The sequence below is a fragment of the Leptopilina boulardi genome, unplaced genomic scaffold, assembly GCF_019393585.1.
Source record: "Leptopilina boulardi isolate dan_hultmark-lab unplaced genomic scaffold, ZJU_Lbou_2.1 LbouV2_58, whole genome shotgun sequence".
Lineage (NCBI taxonomy): Eukaryota > Metazoa > Arthropoda > Insecta > Hymenoptera > Figitidae > Leptopilina > Leptopilina boulardi.
The window spans coordinates 1,264,990-1,284,830 of record NW_026138003.1 but is presented as its reverse complement, the minus strand read 5'-3'; the positions used below and the strand labels follow the sequence as shown (position 1 = coordinate 1,284,830).

The following is a 19,841-nucleotide window of genomic DNA, read 5'->3' as shown; positions in this document are numbered from 1 at the left end:
CTTTCTGCTTGCGATTGAAAATTTTTTAATTTCATCTTTAAAAAATTTGCCGAAAATAAAAATATAATTTTCATAAATCAGACTTGAAAGTTTTTTTTTAACAAAAAAAAGACTGCTAAATTTTTTAAAATATCCGTTTTACTGAATTGTTGCTTGAAAATTTGTCAAAGAATTATTTTTTTATGAATGAAATTAATTTATTATTTAAGGCGGTTCAACTCCTTGAAATAATCTCAAACTAAAAAATTTATTTTCACAGAAAAAACCTGAATTCAAATTGAGTATAGATTCTATACTCAATTTGATTCGCAACAAAAATGAAACTGGTTGTCTCATTTCGAGTTCTAAGGTAAAAGTATCAAAATGAAACAGGAAAGTTTCATTTTGAGAAAAAGAAAAATGGAAAAATATTGTGAAATAACGAATAATTTTGCACAAAAACATGAAATATAATAATTACAAAGAAGTAAATAACACGCTAGACTTAATATATTTGATTAAAAATTGCTTGTAATCGCGTAATAAAATAATAAAGGAAATATGTTTTTAGGTTAGAAAAATGAAAACATGTGTTTTGACAACAGGAACGGTACTGCCAACTTAAATAATAGCGGTAAATTTAAAAACTTATGAAATTAATTATTATCTACGTAAATAATAATAAATAATTTTTATTTAAAAACTTCTAAATATTCGTACTGGTCAAAATAATCTTTCTGGTGTTGTTGAAATATTAGAAACAATAATTGAAATACAAAATTACTCTGCTTATGATGCCAACTTAGAAATCTGAAATTCCAGCCAATATCATTTTGAATAACATGAAGTTTGTCCCATACTCATTTCGATACCCAAAAGAAAATGAGTTGCAACAAAAATGAGTCCAAGTTTTTTCTGTGTTATCACCAAATCAAAGTTTATAATTAAAATTAATTTTACTAAATATTAAAAGATTTATTTGTACAATTTTCAAAAAAAAAATGTAAATTTTTTGGCCTAAAATTTCTTATTAAACTCTCTAAATCTGAATAAGTGAAATTTCACTTAAAATGTGTCAAAAGTCTTCCACGTAGAAAAATAAGTGTATATGCACTTAAAAATAAGTGAAACTTCACTTATTTTTGAGTGAAAACCACTTATTTAAAAGTGCATATACACTTATTTTTCTACGTGGAAGACTTTTGACACATTTTAAGTGAAATTTCACTTATTCAGATTTAGAGAGAATAATAATTATTTAACATTTTTGTCTTTTTTGTTCAAAGTTGAGGGAAAATTGTAATTTTTATTCAATTTTTAAAAATAAAAGTTCATTTTGCTCTTTGAAAGATTCTCTATACAATTCCTGTTTGTTTTGTTAAATAATAATATTTTGTTTAAAAAATATAAAAATCTATTTATTCAATAAGTTTTGAAAAAAAATTATTAACAAAATTCAACAAACAAAATTGTAGGGAATCTTTTAATATGAATAAAATAATCTATTGTTTGTAAAAATTGGATGAAAATAAAAATTTTTGTTACTAACTTTAAACGAAAAATACAAAAAAAAAAAAAAAAAAACTTAAATAATGATTAAAAAGTTTTGATAAATAAATTTTTTTTAACTCAATTAAATTTATTTTGAAAAAAATTACGATTTTTTTCGACTTTTCTTTATATTATTTAATGAGACTTTTTTTGCGTCTTAAAGTTGATTCAAAGCAACAACAATAGAGGTATCATAATAAGACATTATTATTTTATAATAATAATAACTTTCTTTTTGTCGAAAGATTTTATTTTTAAATTTAGAATCAAATTCTTCTTATCAAATAAAATTCAAAATAATTGAATAATAAGTTGATGGCAAAAAATAGGTCAAATGTTTATTGAATCTTAAAAAATTTGTAAGTTTGACGAAGGCTATTTTCATCGATTTAATTCTGTCGACGTATGTTATGTGCACAGTGTACGTGTTAAGTATAACAGTAGCTTTATAGCCCATAATGACGTCAACGGTGTTCAATCAAAGCTTACATTACCGATTCATCAGAGATTCTCATTCAATCTAATGCGACACAAAATTTAATCTTGTATTATTATTATTATTATTATTATCATTATTATTATCGATATATACTATATATAAGAGTTCGATACTAGACCACTCATTAATAATTCCCTTTGGAATTTGTCACATTAACTTTTATAATTTTATTGCTCTTTCACTTCACAATTTCCAATTACTGAACTTTCTACCAACATTAATTTTCCTTCTTTTTTTTTCCTCTATTTTTTCCTAAAAGAAATATACTGTAAAGGGAAATTAAATAATGGAAAAAGATCGTTCTAGGTCATCAGAAAATTCACTTTGGAAAAAATTATATTTTTAAGAAAAAAGAAATCTTATATTTCATTTCGAGAGAGAAATTACAAATTTTATTAATTTTTGATCTATTTTTTTAAATTAAAATACTGAAATTTATGATCAAAAATTAGAAAACAAATTATTTTTTGAGATGGAAAATAATAAAAAAATGTTTTTTTTTTTTTTTAATAATTGATCAATAAACATTATTTAGAAAATAAAATTTTTCATTTAGAAAAAAAATATTTCTTTAAAAATCGTTAATCATATAAAACTTCATCATTGTGGAAATTAAATGTTTTATTTGAATCGAAATAACTGCTCTTCAAATGCAATTATTGAATTTAGAAAACAGAGATATTAATAATTTCAAATTGAAATCAAATCCCCAAAGGTTTAATATAGTGAGATTATCGGCATTTAATAGTTTGACATTATGCATATGGGTTACATATACGTCATCAATTACAGTCCTCTGGATGTTACAAATTATTATATGTATATAGTATTATTGTGTTAAGAATGAAGACCAGTTGAAATTGACATTCATTTCTTGATTAACTCCGCAGTGACTGTTCATCTTGAATAAAGAGAAGATATTCGATTCTTTGATCTCGATACCATTTTTCTCAAAGAACATTTCTTGGACTATGAGAAACCTGTTTCGAAATACATCGTCGACGTGAAGTGTCAGTTATATGTAACACTTAAAGAAGAGAGCTTAGATCCTAAGGTTTTCTTTTTTTTCTGTTTTTTTTTTTTTTTTCTTTCTTTTCACTTGGCAAGCCCTTCGAGCCACGCGACATTGATCGATATTGTGCGACACCTCACCGGACGGTTCATTGAACGTTCTTGTCCATTCTGTTTATTCTTCTCGACTTGAAAAAGAAAAAAAACAGTTTTAAGCTATGCGCAAGGTGATCCATTTTACCATACAGCAAAATTAATTTGACATTTTGTTCTGACAGTGTTTTATTCTTTGACTTTTTTAGAATTTTTTTTTTTTTTATTTTCAAATTGGAACAGAGAAAAAAAAAGAAATCGTTCGATTTGAATAATCATTTTTTATTTTTAAAAATGCTGAAAATAAAAGTTTCACTTTTTAGTGGTTGGAAGAATTAAATTTAGAAATTCGCGATTTTGAGAAATGAATGTTAAGTGGAACTTTGTTTTTTCTTTTTGTTACAGTGGAAAAGTTCGGCATCCGAATTTTCGGATTCTGAGGAGTCAAATGACTTGGAGGCGACTCTAAGTACCGATTTATACGTGATGGACAACGAGGACGGAGCTGGAAAGCAGCAAAGAGCTACACGTGTCTTTAAAAAATCCAGTCCAAATGGCAAAATTACTGTTTACATTGGGAAAAGAGATTTTGTGGATCACATAACCAGCGTTGATCCAATTGGTGAGTTCGATGACATTGTTAATATTTTAATTTTTTTTTTCTCTGAATTCAGAATTTTTTTTTTTTTTTTTGCACTGTATTTTCTCAAAATTTTCAAAAATTTATTTACAAATTTCCAATTTTTCACAAATATTAGAATTATATTCTGAATTTATATGAAGAACTTTCAACAATATTTTAAAACATTTAAATGATCAACAATTTAGACGAAAAAGTATTTTTCTATACAAATAATAATTATAATTTTTTGTTTGAAAAAAAATTTTTTTATTTTTCCGTGTAGAAAATATTTTTTTATTTTCAATATCATTGATCATTTAAACGTTCTAAACTTTACTGACGTCAATTTTTATTAAAAATTTGAATTTGACATTTCGATTTTTTTTAAATTAAAAGTTTTAAAAATTAAATTATTAAATTTTAACGTTAAAATTTTTTTTTAAATTCAAAATTGACCAAAAATTGTGAAAAAAAATTTTTGAATTGATTTTTTTTTTTAAAAAAAGCAATTTCTCTAAAATTGAAAGTCATTTTATAATTTTATAATTTTCACTACTAAATATATACGAGGACAAAAATGGACCAAATAATATTATTTATAAATTTATAAATATTAATAATTTTCAAAATTTTTCCAAAAATGTAGTATATAAATGTAATATAAATTAACGTTTATAATAATTTTTATTTTTTAAAATCAGTCCCAAAATTTTTTTTTCGCAATTTGAGGCTAAATTCCGATCTTTTCAAATGGTTTTTTTTTTAAATAATTAAATTTTATTAAATTGCAAAATAATTGTACTTTATTATAATTTAATTTGCATAACAACTAAAAAATTATTGAATTTATAAAAAAAAATTAGAATTTTAATTGAATTAAATTTAAAATAATAATAATTGATTTTGAAATAAATTTATTTATATGTTTAAAAATCAATTTGAAAACCTACTAAAAAGGTTTACATGGAATATGTAAATAAATAATAATAAACATAATAATTTGATTTTTGAAAATAATTGAATTGAAAAATATTATTAAATTGTCAAAAAATTGAATTTTTAAAAAACATTTTTTTATTGTTTATGAATTAATTGTATAAATTAATTTCTAAATTTTTTCAAATTGGAAAAAAGATAAACTTTTTAAAAATAAAATTTTGAAAAAATAAAAATAATAAATAAATAAATAATAATAAATAATTATTATTTGGGTCAATTAAATGATATTTGTTTCAAATACAGAGATTATTGGTTTAAATACAGTTTTAATTCAAATAAATATTATTTTGTATATATATATTTTTTTATATTTATAATTATGACAAGTTTTATTAAATATTTAATACTTTTTTGAAATTATTTGTCTCTTTTATATAATAAAACAAATTCTCATTTTTAATTCAAATTTATATTTATTTTTATTTATTTATTCTACATAGTTTTTGCCTTCAAGCTTAGAATGTGCCTCCGGCACAATTTTTTTTCATACATCTCAATTTTAATAAAAGTAAATAGCAAAAAGTAAATTATGATTCACAAAATTATAAAATAAATTCAAATTGATATAACATTTATATTGAATAATAATTTTCGGACCTGAAAAAATATCATGGAAAACTCATGTTGAATTTTTTGCAAAATAAAAAATTTATAAAAATCCTGTGTATGAATTCTTTGCATTTTTTTTTGATTTTAGATGGAGTTGTACTAATAGATCCTGATTATGTAAAGGATCGAAAGGTATTTGGCCATGTTTTGGCCATGTTTAAATATGGAAGGGAGGATTTGGACGTTTTGGGTCTTTCGTTCAAGAAGGATCTTTATGTTGCTGTCGATCAAATTTATCCAGTTGTCTCTACAACCGAACCACCGAGACCATTGACGAGGTTGCAAGATCGTCTTCTTAGGAAATTAGGAATTAATGCATATCCCTTTTATTTTGAATTACCACCACATTATCCAGCCTCTGTCACGCTACAACCCGCACCAGGTGACACTGGTAAACCATGTGGCGTTGATTATGAATTAATGGCTTTTGTTGGGGAATCGCAAGATTGCAAAATAAAACCACGGTAAGAATAAACAATGAATCCAAACTTATATGAAAAGTAATTATTGAAATGTAATCAATTAATGTTGCATTTATGAATTCTTTTGTTATTTATAAATTTTTTTTTTATTTTGTAGTTATTTTTTTACAAAAAAATCTTTTCTAAAAAATCAGAATAATTTTTTTTTTTAATCGATACAATTTTTTTTTTTTTTTTTGTTATTTTTCATTGGATTTTTTTTTTGTTATAAAGTATTTTAAAATTGAAACACATTAATATGCATCAAACCCCAAAGGCCTTATTCTGTTATCATTCTACTGCCTTGCCGTGTTAAATTACGCTTGATTTTATGAGTGGCACAGAAACTTCAATGAAGGGAACTCGCGATGACGGTAAAGATATGAAATTATTCCTAGAATCAAAAGTATATTTTTCTGTTATTACAATATAATAATTTATTCGTTCGTGAATTTAAATCATTATTTTTCTTTTGTTTAATTAAAATTTTTTTTTTCAATTTGATGAGATGATCAAATTTTTAACACACAAAATTTCCAGAGAGATGGAATATCAAACAAAAATTTTTTTAATTACTTGTTTCACTAAATGGCATAAAAGAAATATGTAATAATAATGAACGGATATTTTATCTGTTTTTTTTTATTTCTTTCAGCAACTCGGTAAAACTTGCAATACGAAAAATAATGTACGCTCCGTCCAGACAAGGTGAACAGCCATCGACCGAAGTTAGCAGAGAATTTTTAATGTCGCCAAGCAGGTTACATATGGAGGTATCACTCGATAAGGAGCTCTATCATCATGGTGAAACAATTTCTGTTAATGTTTACATTGCTAATAACAGCAATCGAACTGTGAAAAAAATTAAGGTGTCAGTGAGACAAATCGCCGACATTTGTCTTTTTTCCACGGCGACCTACAAATGTACTGTTGCGGAAGTTGAAAGCGAGTGAGTATATTTTTTTATTCTTTTCATACCTCGGATAATTTCCAATATCAAGGCGATAATTATATTTAAAAAAAAATTACTATTCTTTTTTTTTAATTTTCGTATTTAAAAAATTAATAATAATTTTTTATTTAATTAATTTTAATAGATAATTTTATCACACGATAATATTAATCAGAATTAATTTTTTTTTTCATATTATAAAATTAATTTTTATTCTGTTTCTTTTGAATCGTATTTTTTTTCATATTTACTCAATTTATCAATGAATTTAACGCAAGAAATTATAATCAATTTTTATGGTATCAAGGGAAATATATATGTATACATATATATATTTTATATATATCCAATAAAAAAAGTATAGCTCGAGAAACATAAAAGAATCAGAAGGGTCAAGTAGAGAATTTTCTCTTAAATATTAGAGTTATATTCTACACATTTCCGAGATATTAGAGAGTTGAAAGAAAAATTGTCAAGGGGATAGATCAGGATATAATATCGTGAAATTGGATATCAAAACTAAATACACTTCAAGGTTTAAAAGTGAATGGATAATAATACTTCCTCTTAAAATGAGAAAATGCTACCGTTAATAAATTATTATTATTGTTGTTATTATTATTATTGTTATATAAATTGAAGCTACTGAAGCTTTAAACTTTCAAAATTGCAACTAACGAGATTGAAAATAATAACGAGAGTTTTAAGTTTCTAGAAAGAAAATAATTAAAAATAAAATTTCCTGAACGAAATGAGTTTATAAGGAAATTGAGATGATGAAAATAGATGAATTCAGTTGTTAAAGTTGCGTTTCTGAAAGAAACTTTATATTTAATCATGGTTCAACATTGTTTTTAGATAGTTTCATTAAAAATTAAATTCAAAGTTTATTGGACAATATATATTAATATTGAAGAATTATTAGATGTAATGAATATTTTTATATAAATTTTTAAAAAATTCAGTCGTTTTTTATAGTCTTTTAAATTAAAATTAAAATTTGGATTACTTTTTAATGATGTGAATAATTCATCTTTAATTAATTTTCAAATTATTGATTAATATTGATACTTACACTATCCAATTAGTGGTTATATTGTTACACAATTATAATTTACATCTCGCAAACTTTATAATTAAACCAAAGATTCGAATGATTATTGTTATTAATTATTTTCTGATAACATATTAAATTAATAATTCTGCATCAATTTTGTTTTCAATATATTGTAATAATTATATTAAAAATTATTGGGAAATTTAATTGCTATACAAATTAGAAATTAATTTTTTATCACTGAAACGCATAAAAAACGTTACATTTTTTAATTAAAGGATCAATATAAGAAAGAATTATTAATTTAAAAAAGAAAAAATTACAATGGCGAAATTTTAATTGAAAAATTGATTTAAACAGACCTCTACAATATTAATTTGTATGAACTGTAAAAATATTTCGTAAAAATGTTAAAGCTTATTTAGCGAAGAAAGTTCGTTTGTTTAAAATTTTTTTTTTTTGCGAGAAAAATCAACTTTTCCCAACTGAAAACAGAACAATGCCAGGTAAAAAAAAAATGAATAAAATATACGTGAAAAAAATGTTTAATTAGAAATTAATTTTAAATTCTATCAAGGTTAAAAATGAAAATGAGTTTAAAAAAAGAAAATTGTTGCCAATGTAAATTCTTGGAAGATAGGTACAGAGAGAAATTCTGTAAAATACACATATCAAAGTAAACTAAATAAGTCACGCTCTGTTTTTATTGGAGGGTTTCATTAACAAAAAAGAAAAAGAAAGAAAGTAATCTAGGGAAAAAGAAGTAAAAGATTAAACATTGTTTAAGAGAGTATCGCCACTGTTACGAGGTAGAAAAAAAAGGTATAAAAAGAAAAAATGTTGTGATACAGCGAGGAGAAAATAAAATGATTGATTGGCAGTATAGGGGTAGCGCCAGGATTCACCTTGAGCAAGGTCTTTTTTCTAAAGCCGACTCTTGCCGACAACAAGGACAAACGGGGTCTTGCCCTAGACGGGCAACTTAAACACGAAGACACCAATCTCGCCTCTAGCACCATGTGAGTGCTCCAACATTAGGCACAAATTGTTGGGTTCTACTATATATATAAGAGTGGAAATTGGAAACGGGTCGAGCGGCTCTCCGCAATAGGTTTAGCACGCTATTCGCCGGATTATTGCCGCAAAAAGAAATGTGTGCGGATTTTAACCGAAACACTAAAGCTGTCCGACGAAAAATCGATGCCAAAAAATTCTTGCCAACATTTTTTTTTTTTTTTTTTTTTTTTTTTTTTTTTTTTCGTTTAAAAAAGAATTCTAAAAGTAGAATGTGATAAATAATTTTAGCCGATTAAAACGTAATTTTTATTTTAATCACGTTATATCAAGCATATTTTTTGCCAATAATTATATTATTAATATCGGTATAAATGAAAATCGATTTCAAATGGAATTTAATTTTTTTTCAATTATCAACACAGACGATTATTAATAATTACAAATTAATAATATTTTTATTCAAATTCAATAAATTGAAGAATATTTTTTAAAAATTATTTTCTTTTTTTAATTCATTAAGTTATTCAGTTCAGTTATTTTTTTCAATTCAATAAAAATTTTTATTGTTTTATAAAATTTAATTTTTCATAATTAACTATTTTGTGAATTTAATGTCAAAGGTTTATCATTTTATTTCTTTTTTTCTAAATTCAACAAATAGGGTGAAGGAACCAATTATTTTTATACATTATATTTTATATTTACAACACATATTATAAACATAATATTTATCATTATTTACATTTACAATGTGATTCAATGTAAAAAATAAAATTTGTTTACTCGACAAATGGTACATCCTCGACAATTGGTGCCTTTACTTTATTCTAAAAAAATTCTTTTGAATAAATCATACAATTAATTGCTTAACAATAAAAAATACAATAAATTCAAAACATTTAATTGTTTTAGTAAATTCAATTTTTTAATATTATTATAAATTATCATTAGTCAAAAAATTAAATTTTTTAGTTTTTATATTTTATTTTCAATTTTTAGATATTTATTTTCAATTATTTTGTGAATTGAATTATATATAAAGTTAGAAATCTTTCGTAAATTTCATGCAAGAGATATTTGTTTTAAAAAAAATACTTTTCAACAATTTTTAGTTCAAAAAATAGTTTTCAAACTGATTACACGTATATTAGGTTTTCTCAATAATTAACGTGTCTAAAGTTCTGAACATTGAAATGAACGTAAAATTTGTTTACTACTTTTTTAACATCAAATTTGATGAAGTTTATTACTTTTGGCATATGAAAATAAATAAATAATTTATTGAATGTTTATTAATTTTTATTGATCAAGTAACTCAAAGAAATTTTATATTTTCATAATAATTGATTTTGAAAATAATTATATTGAAAAACAATTAGGTATATTTTATAATATTAGAATTTTTTTTCATAATCGTATGTTATTGGTAATTTTTAATTTGTTCTAAAAAAAAAAAATTTTGCTACATTAAAAAGAAATGTTAAACTTTTTAATAATGTTATGGTTTCTAATTTTGAAAAATATGATATTGCTGCTTATGTTGAATTTATATTATGTTGAAAATAAAATTTTGTTATTAATTTTATTCCAAATTAAATTTCAAGAATCTTTTATCACGAAATAGTTTTAAAAGATTTTTATCATCAATTTTTTTTTAAATTATATCAAATATTTTAAAAAGAAATAATACACTGTACAAAAAAAAACAGAAAAATTGTAAAGAAAAAAGTTTTGAAAGGAAAAGGCATATAAAGTTTTAGAAAGCATAAATAAAATATAAGTTTAAGAGAAAAGAAGTTTCTAAAGATTTTTGTTGGAGAAATTTCAATTTTATTGAATTCTCACACTTCTTCTTTATTGCGCGGGCAATTGAATGAAAATGGTTTTTATGCGAATTTAAAAGAGTTCATCGATCCTTTTCCAATATTCGCTCTCAATAATGAAAAGAAAAGTAACAATGTAACATATTGGTGGTTGGAATGTTTTTTTGTGGTTTTTTTTTTCTTGTTTTTGTTTTTGGAGTTTTTTTAACAAAACGGTGGTCTGTAAATATATCCTATATATATATTTAGATATGGAACTCGGTCGGTGATGGTTTTCCCTTTTCCTTGTCGACATTTCTTGATTTGTTCTCTCTCTCTCTCTCTCCCTCTTTTTCTCTCTTTTACTCTTGTCCATTCGCGAATTTCCTACTATTATCACCTTTTGTTTTACTCGTGCCTCTCTTTCTCTGCGATAAGATGCACAATGTATATTACAGCACTGAAGACATATTCGCCAAGCCCAGAAGTATTTTCCGTAGTTATCAGTGTGTAGCTATATAACAGTGTTTACCTTTTGTATATTCCATTCTATAGATAATATCGCATATATATTGTCTTCGCACTGATATTGTTTTTGTTACTTTAAAAAAAAAAAAAAAAAAAAAAAAAACTTTTACAATTACTTCAAGGAAAAGAAAATCAATTTACTGAATGGAAAAAATTTGTAATTTTTTCCAGAAATATCTAATATTTTTGCAAATATTGTAAATAGTAATTTATAAATAATAATTAACATTATAGGAATAATATTTTATTTAGATGTAAATAATTTACTATTTTTTTATTTTTTACATTTCTTATTACTTAAATCATTTTTTTTTAACTGGGGGTTTTTTTAAAAGTTTTTTCATCCAGTTTTATAATTAGGATTTCGATAATATTCGAAGAAATATGCGGATTTAGATAAGTAAAGAGCTTCTGCTCTTTTTTTCTCAATCAAAGTTAACGAATGTCGCGTTGATTCGAAAAGTTTTATCGAAATGGAATAAGTATTAAAATGAAAGTTGGTAAATCATTTTCTCAACTTTCATTACAGGAAAATAAAATCCCCTACGATTTATTTCTCTGGGGTGAAACCTTACTATTTAAATAATCATTCGGCAAAAGTCGATATTTATTATTCCAATTGTATTTCTTATCCTAATGAAAGTAACTTTATATCACCAGAAAAATTTCATTTGGGAAAATATCGTTGATTAAACGGAAAAAACTGTTTTTTTTCACGCTCATGAAATATTTATATATATTTCTGTTTTTGTAAAAAAATAAAATAAAATATTGCAGAGTTTCTTGTTAATGAGAATGAAATGAATATTAAATTTTTCTATTAATAAAATAAGTGTATGAAAAGAATTAATTGAGACAAAACGAGAATTGTCAAGTTTTTTAGATATAATATATGGTTTATCACATATAGAGGAGTAAAATTTTGGTTTTTAGATGATAATTTCTGACTAGTCAATTACGGAATAGTGAAAAATTATGAATATTGTAGTGGAAAAAGTTTTTTTTTTTTAAAAAATCGTATTGTGACTTTGATGTTTGTTAGGGAGGGTTGCCCAGTTGGTCCAGGATTCACGCTGAGCAAAGTGTTTTCCCTGAGACCTCTTCTTGCCAACAACAAAAACAAATTTGGGCTTGCCCTCGACGGCCAGCTCAAGCACGAAGACACCAATTTGGCGTCCAGCACGCTGTAAGATTGTTCATTCGATTCAAATCTATATCAGTTATATTCTAAATGCCAGATTTCAATCTGAATTTCTAATTTTCTCAGCTTCCGTTTCTTATGGGAATTATTTTTATTATTATTTTTATTATTATTATTATTATTATTATTATTATTATTATTATTATTCTACATTTTAATAAAAAGTCTGCATCAACAATTTTGTATCATTAAAAAAGTTTTCTTCAAAAATTTACATACTAAAAAGAAAATAATTTAATTTTGAAATCATACAACTTTATTTCTATTGATTTTGATAATAGAATAATTTTTTTCAAAACAGAAATATTCCAGTAGACTAAAATTATATTTTTATAATTTATTTTTAAAAATAAATTTATCTAATAATATTGATTTATAATTAACATTCATATTTATTTATAATGCTTTTATAAAAATACATTATTTTTTTTAAATTTAAAATGTGTATTAAAATTTTTTGAAATGATTATGTAAAGTCGTTTGGGGTTGTAAAATGCATGGACTACATTACCGCACTCTCTTTAGAGGTTTAAATATTATATATCTGTTGGCTGATGGGTTCTTAGTTTTCTTATTAGCATATCAAAAATTCTTTTCGAAATCTCTGTTTTGAATTTCACTCCAATTTGTAACACTATATTATATACTTTTATATATAAAGCAATTTGTTTCTTTTGAAAATATTTTCTATTTTAAATATCTATGGAAATTGACATTTAATTTGAAATCATTTTAATATTAAAATAAACATTTTCTTCTCAATAATACAAAATGGAAGATGCATGATACCTTCAAATGTAGAATAGTAGGAATAGAATATTCAAGTAGGGTTACGGTTAAAAATAGAATAAAAAATAAGTGACAAAAGAAATAATATCAAAGTATAGTGAAAATAATAATATTATAATATAATAAAAGTTACAAAATAATAGTAGAAATAGAAACAAAATTCTAAAAAAAAACTGTAATTAGAATAAAAATTTCTTTAACCCCTTCGCAGTGTAGCAAAAATAAAGCTTCAGTGTCCCGTATGTGGGAAAAAAATTTTTTTTTTTTTAAATTGATATTAAAAAAAACCCGAAAATCTAAGAATACCCATTGACAAGTTTATTGTATTGTTAAAATAATGAAGTAAACGATTATTAAAATAATGAAGTAAACTATCGATAATTTATCATATTTTGTGTCTACTTATTTTTTTTGAGATGCCGCTATAGCGGTCATGCACACTGGTGGCACGACATTTTTATGCCTCTATAGAGGTCAATAACAGTGAAGGGGTTAAAAGTAGGATAATTTTTTTTTCCATCTCACATTTTAGACAAAATCGTAACCCTGACGAATTCTCAAAAAATTATAATCATGTGCCATGCACGTTAAATTAAAAAAATTATTTACTAATTCTGGATTCTTCATCTCGCATATTTCAACTTTTAATAAAATGTATTAGAAAATTTTTACATTTTCCTTTTTCTAAAAATACAAATGTTTTCCTTTAAATATATTTGTATTTTTAAAAATAGTTTTAGTTCTTTTTTAATTTATTTATATAATTATGTTTTAAATAGAATCATTGACACATAAAGCTGACATTATCAAATAAATTTACTATTCAACAAATAAAATATGATTTGTGCCAATGAATAAAATAGAAAAAATTACATGTCTGAAAAAGAGCAGATATTATAAAGTAATAGAAGGTTTTAAATTCACCACGTGATATTGGATGAAGAAATTGGAAATACACATTTTGCATCTACTCTCATTTAATGATTTGAATTATAAAGATTCCAGTGAAAAGTTTCATTCACAGAAAATTCACTTTAATCTTTCTCATAATTTACATATTTTTTAAAAAAGAGATTCACAATATTACAAAGAATTCGATTAAAATATAATGAAGTTCAATAAAAATATTGATAATAAGAAGTTTTATAATAAAGTAAAAAATATTCAAGTGAAAAACTTTTCACGTAAATCTTTTAGATTTCTATTTACATATTTCATATTTTCATCTTTTTTTCCACCTGTCATGAATATAGTTGAAAAAAATTGAAAGCATTAAGTTCTCAAAGTGAATCGTTTGCAACAACTCATATTATTACATACTTCAGGGTCAGTTCACTGACTTTCGTCTAATAGTGGTTGCGACCAAACTTTAAAAAAATCTAATTTTAATATATATGAAACTCGATGATTCCCTGAGTTCATTAACCATAATATTATGGTAAAAATTTTATTCCCTTTAAAAATATTAATTATCAAAAGTAGGAGGTTCACAATGTGATTTTGTAACCTTAAATTTTTCAATTATTAAAAATTAGATGTTGGAACTCACAAAAAACATAAATCACTTTATTCTGCACAGAGGAACGAAAGAATTATTGCAAAAATTTATTATTTTTGGATGATATACGATTTTAAAAAAAATTTTATTTAAATATTCTCAAGATTTTTATTTATACTTATAACTTTTTTGTCGGTGCTCCAAAAAAATTGAGGTTTTTTTTTTGCATCGTTTTGGAGATATTAATTTTCAAAATTTTTTATTTAAAAAGGTTAATTAAATCGTATATCATCGAAAAATAATAAATTTTTGCAATAATAATAATTTGGTGAGTTCCAACATCTAATTTTTACACGGAGAAAAAAGATTTCTTTTATAAAGTAACTTTTACTACTTTCAGAGTAAAACTGGACCAACTCGAAGTTTCTGCGCATCTCTGGCAATTTTTACTCCAAAAATAGTAAAATTTACTCTAGAAATAGTAAAACTTACTACGGAAACAGTAAAATTTACTACAGAAATAATAAATTTTACTATTTTTGGAGTAAAAATTGCCAGAGATGCGCAGAAACTTCGAGTTGCTCCAGTTTTACTCTGAAAGTAGTAAAAATTACTTTTTCTTTTTCTCCGTGTAATAGTTTTTTAATAATAGCGTTTTTAAAAAAATTGAAAAATTTAAGGTTACAAAATCACATTGTGAACCTCCTACTTTTGATATTTAATATTTTTAAAGGGAATAAAATTTTTACCATAATATTATGGTTAATGAACTCAGGGAATCATCGAGTTTCATATATATTAAAATTAGATTTTTTAAAAATTTGGTCGCAACCACTATTAGACGAAAGTCAGTGGACTGACCCTTCATTATTTGTCATTCACGCATGAGAATTTAGTATAGCAAAAAAAAAAACATGTTTGGCTTTGCTTTTTGTCATTTTCAATTTTTAAAATCAAGATACAAGAAAATTGACATTGATTTTACAATTTATATTTGAGCTTAAATGTAAACTTTATTTATGAATCTGCAAAAATGGATTTATCGTATAAAAGTGTTGCTCATATTTTGCACAATTTTTCTAGTTTTTTTTTTATATTACCATATTATTAAAAAAGAAACTAAATAAGAAGCTTATTATATTTAGAAACGTATTACAGAATTACAATGATTTTTAATTTATTTTCCTCGCAATTCTGTGAAATCTGGTGATTATTGTCTACTTGAAATTAATGTTTAAATAATAAATTTATTTTTATGATATACACAACCCCCTTTTCAGACATTTACGAAATATATATATATTTATCTATAACCGATTAATAAATTTTAAACAGGGTCAACCATACGTAATACTGATGTAGGTTTCACCTCATTTATTTCGTTTTTTGTTTTTTTTTTTTTTTTTTTTTTTTGATGTCCTCTTTTATATTTTCCTCGGAGGAAAATAAAGGAAACACAAAATGTTGTTTCATTGTGTTGAAAAAGATCGTTGAAGCGATCATTCTAATATAAAGCTGAAAGCACGGGAAGCAATATGTATACCATATACGTGACCGTGTCCATAATCTCCATCTCTTTTCATATGCATGATACCTTTAGTCTTGTATCTGTTTAGCTACCAGAACTTTGCATGATTCTCATATTGCACTGCTTCCGTTTTTTTTTTTTTTTTTTTTTTTCCTCTAGAATTATAAAGGATTCATTTCGATAATGTACATGAGACATTCTAACATCTTGTAGAAAATCAAAAATATAATTTAAAAATAAACTTAAAAAAAATTTTCTCTCAGGGCTAAATGAATTTGTTTCAAATAAATATCAATTGGTTCATATAACAAATTTTAGTAGCGGCAAACAAAATTTTTTTAATTTAAAACACAACTATTTAGCTTTGAGACAAATATACAGTTTTATTAAATTCAAATACATTACATTGGGTACGAATAAAAAATTTAAAATAAAATAAATACTAAAAATAGAAAAAAACAATTTTTTTTAAGATAGAAAATAATAAAAGTTTTTATCAAAAAAAAAAAAATGTATTTTATAATTTATTGATCAATAAACATTACAAGAAATATTTTCTGAGACAAAAACTCAGGATTTTTAATTCAAAAAAATATTTCTTGAAAAATCGTTAATCATAAACGTTATGAACTTCAACATTATTAAACAGAACAAAAATTTTAACATGAAAAATATAGAAATTAAAATTATTTCTCATCTATATTTACTGTAATTTGATAAAATTTTAAAAATCATAATTTAACGAAAAAAAGGTACGTTTTCATTTCAAAATAGATAAAATAATTTTTTATTTATTTACATTTTAAAAGATAGGTGTATAAAAGAATAATTCCTCTGAGTCGCAAAGCTTTTGCTTTTTTTTGTTTTTTTTTTGCACATTTATGAAGCATTTAACAATTATTGACAATAAATAATGATTTTTAGTTGTAGTAAAAATGTAACAATATTTACTTTTTTTTTTATGGAAGTGTGAAAGTAATAATAACCTTTTCATATTGAATGCGCTTTTATGGGAATTGAGTGGCTTCCATTGTATTTGTAGCTAGAAATGTTTGCTTTTGTGTGAAAAGTCGACATGATAAATTACTGACATTGCTGTTTTCTAACAGTTTGACAGATTCGTCTCAACGCGAGAACCTTGGAATTATCGTTCAATATAAAGTCAAAGTAAAACTTTGTCTTGGAGCATTAGGAGGGTAAGTGTATTACATTTTTTTTTATTAAAGGTTTTTATTATTATACGCTCTTCATTCTAATTTTATCACGATTTTTTATATTATATATATATATATATAATAGTGAAATAGATAAGTGATATTAAAGATTAGAAAAGAAAAAGTGATAAAAATCTTGAAGATAAGAAATTTTAAAATCATTATTTTTTTAAAATTATTATTTTTTAATTCATAAAAATAAAGTAAAATTAATTTATTTTCTTTTATATATATTGTGTGTATATTTTGAAAGTTTACTGGGTATTCTTTACGTAGAAGTACTTTTTGAAGTTTAATTTGATTGAGTTTGAAATTATTGTCACAGGGAATTGGTTGCTGAATTGCCATTCACTCTAATGCATCCAAAACCAGAAGAGGAAGAACCAGAGAGGATAGTTGTGGAACCTCCAAGTCCTGTACATAACAACAATGCAAATAATAAAGACGAGAACCTGATTCAGTTGGACGCGTAAGATAAATACAATATTATTTTTATTTGAAAAAGAAAACGAATTACTTTCAAACTTTCTGTATGAAACTTTTTAAATTAATATTTCTCTCTTGCGCAAAGTGGAATTTAAAAAAAAAACTATCCAAGAAACTTTTCTCAATATTTATATATATATATATTTCTTAAACAAAGGAACAAAAATTTTGCCACAGATAAGTAATTTAAAAATTTTTCATTTTTAATTCAAACAAATTGTTGTTTTCTCAAATTTGAATAATGAAATAAATTTTATTGAAAATACGATTCAAATTTTGTATTTTTTTTCACAGTGAAGTGGGAGGAGACGACGATATAATATTTGAAGATTTCGCGCGTCTAAGGTTGAAAGGAGAAGGTGATGCTTGACCAAACCAACAGAACGGTTGTACCTGTACTGCACGATAAATCGTGTGTTTTCTCTTTTGCATTAATACAAAGAAAAAAAAACACCTCGATATTCAAATTCAACGACTGTGGAGAAAACTGGTCTGAAAAACTCAGAGTTCGCCACAAATTCAGGTAATCAAATCCATATTCAAGGCAAAAAAAAAAAAAAAAAAAAAAAAGGTTGACATAATTGTAAACCTTTTAATTATAAACTTATATAATGACAAAACAATCCAAAATAATAATTTGTATTCACCATCATCGTGAATACATTTTATCAAGGATTCTCGAACTAGACTTGTTAAGGGGGTAGTCTAGTGTTACGATGCCTTTTTGGGAGCTTATTTCAGGATTTTTTTTTATTACAAAAAAAAAAATTATCACACCAAATCTTTTTACTTTGTTTTATTCTAATCATGAAGTGTTGAAAAAAATTATAATCGATTATTTTTTACTAGATTTTGTTATTTACATTTAATATTAATGTTTATAACAAAAAAATGCTGGCGCAGATGATTTACAAAAATCTATCCGACCGATTGCTCCAATTTTTTTTACAGCTTATTCTTAGCCCGTACTAGAATAAAACATTTTTTTAAATAAATAACCAAATAGCGGACTATATAAGCAAAAAGATTCAAAAATTGTCTCTTTTTTATTGACAAAAAATTAAAAATAAAAAAAAGTTATCATTAAAATTGCGTAATTCTAGTACGGGCTACAGCCATACTTCTGTAAAATAAGCTAAAAAAAAGTAAAGCATCGGTTGAACAGATTTTTGTAAATCACCTGCGCCAGCATTTTTTTGATATAAACATTAATATTCAATATAAATAACAATGTCTAGTAAAAAATAATCGATTATAATTTTTTTCAACACTTCATAAGGAAAATAAAACGTTGTAAAAAGATTTGGTGTAATTACATTTTATTTTATAATGAAAATAAATTCTGAAATAAGCTCCCAAAAAGGCATCGTAACACCAGACTACCCCCTTAAAAATTGCTCTTAAAAATTGTGACTAACTCTTCTATTTTATGAACTTTAAAAAATAATAATATACATAGAGTTTATTAACACAAAAGAGTTGAATTACAAATTTATAAGAGCAATAACAAACAAAAAAATTAGACGTTTTTTGAAAATTTGTCTATTACTAATTATTTAACGAGAAGTTTGATTATTATTTTTTTTTTTTTAAGTGAAACGATCTTTTTTGTACATAATTAAAGAATATTATTGACTAGCACACAAAGGTCTGTGTGTGTGTGTGTTAAAGAATTTTATTTCAGTATTTTTAATATTATATTTATAATAAGTAATGTTTTACGGCAACAGACCAAAATAGCACAAAACTTTTAAACGAATTTTTTTTCATTTTTTTTTTTATTTTTAATATACAAAAGTAACAGCACAAATTTGAAATTGACGAAAATATTTTTCAGTCTTGTGAGACTATAAACTAATATAGAGAATATGCCACACGGACGAGTTTTAAAATATGTATATTGTAATGTCGAGTAAATAATTGAAAATATAATTTTCATTTCTCG

The 19,841-nt window shown here is 23.8% G+C and overlaps 1 protein-coding gene across 5 annotated transcripts in view; it reads left to right on the top strand.

Moving 5' to 3' along the window:
* LOC127290211 (beta-arrestin-1) overlaps positions 1–19,228 on the top strand; it is a 55,106-nt gene extending 35,878 nt beyond the window's left edge. For 3 of the 5 annotated variants that reach the window (XM_051318650.1, XM_051318648.1, XM_051318649.1), the window contains exons 3-9: positions 3,539–3,755; positions 5,452–5,827; positions 6,480–6,773; positions 12,223–12,366; positions 17,306–17,392; positions 17,736–17,879; positions 18,191–19,226. In XM_051318650.1, coding sequence (XP_051174607.1) covers positions 3,620–3,755; positions 5,452–5,827; positions 6,480–6,773; positions 12,223–12,366; positions 17,306–17,392; positions 17,736–17,879; positions 18,191–18,266 — 1,257 coding nt within the window. In that variant the 5' untranslated portion in view covers positions 3,539–3,619 and the 3' untranslated portion in view covers positions 18,267–19,226. Of the gene's footprint in view, positions 1–3,130; positions 3,268–3,538; positions 3,756–5,451; positions 5,828–6,479; positions 6,774–8,714; positions 8,853–12,222; positions 12,367–17,305; positions 17,393–17,735; positions 17,880–18,190 lie in introns of those variants that run through there. The other 2 variants (XM_051318645.1, XM_051318647.1) reach the window with 2 other exon arrangements.
* Positions 19,229–19,841: the final 613 nt, after the last annotated feature.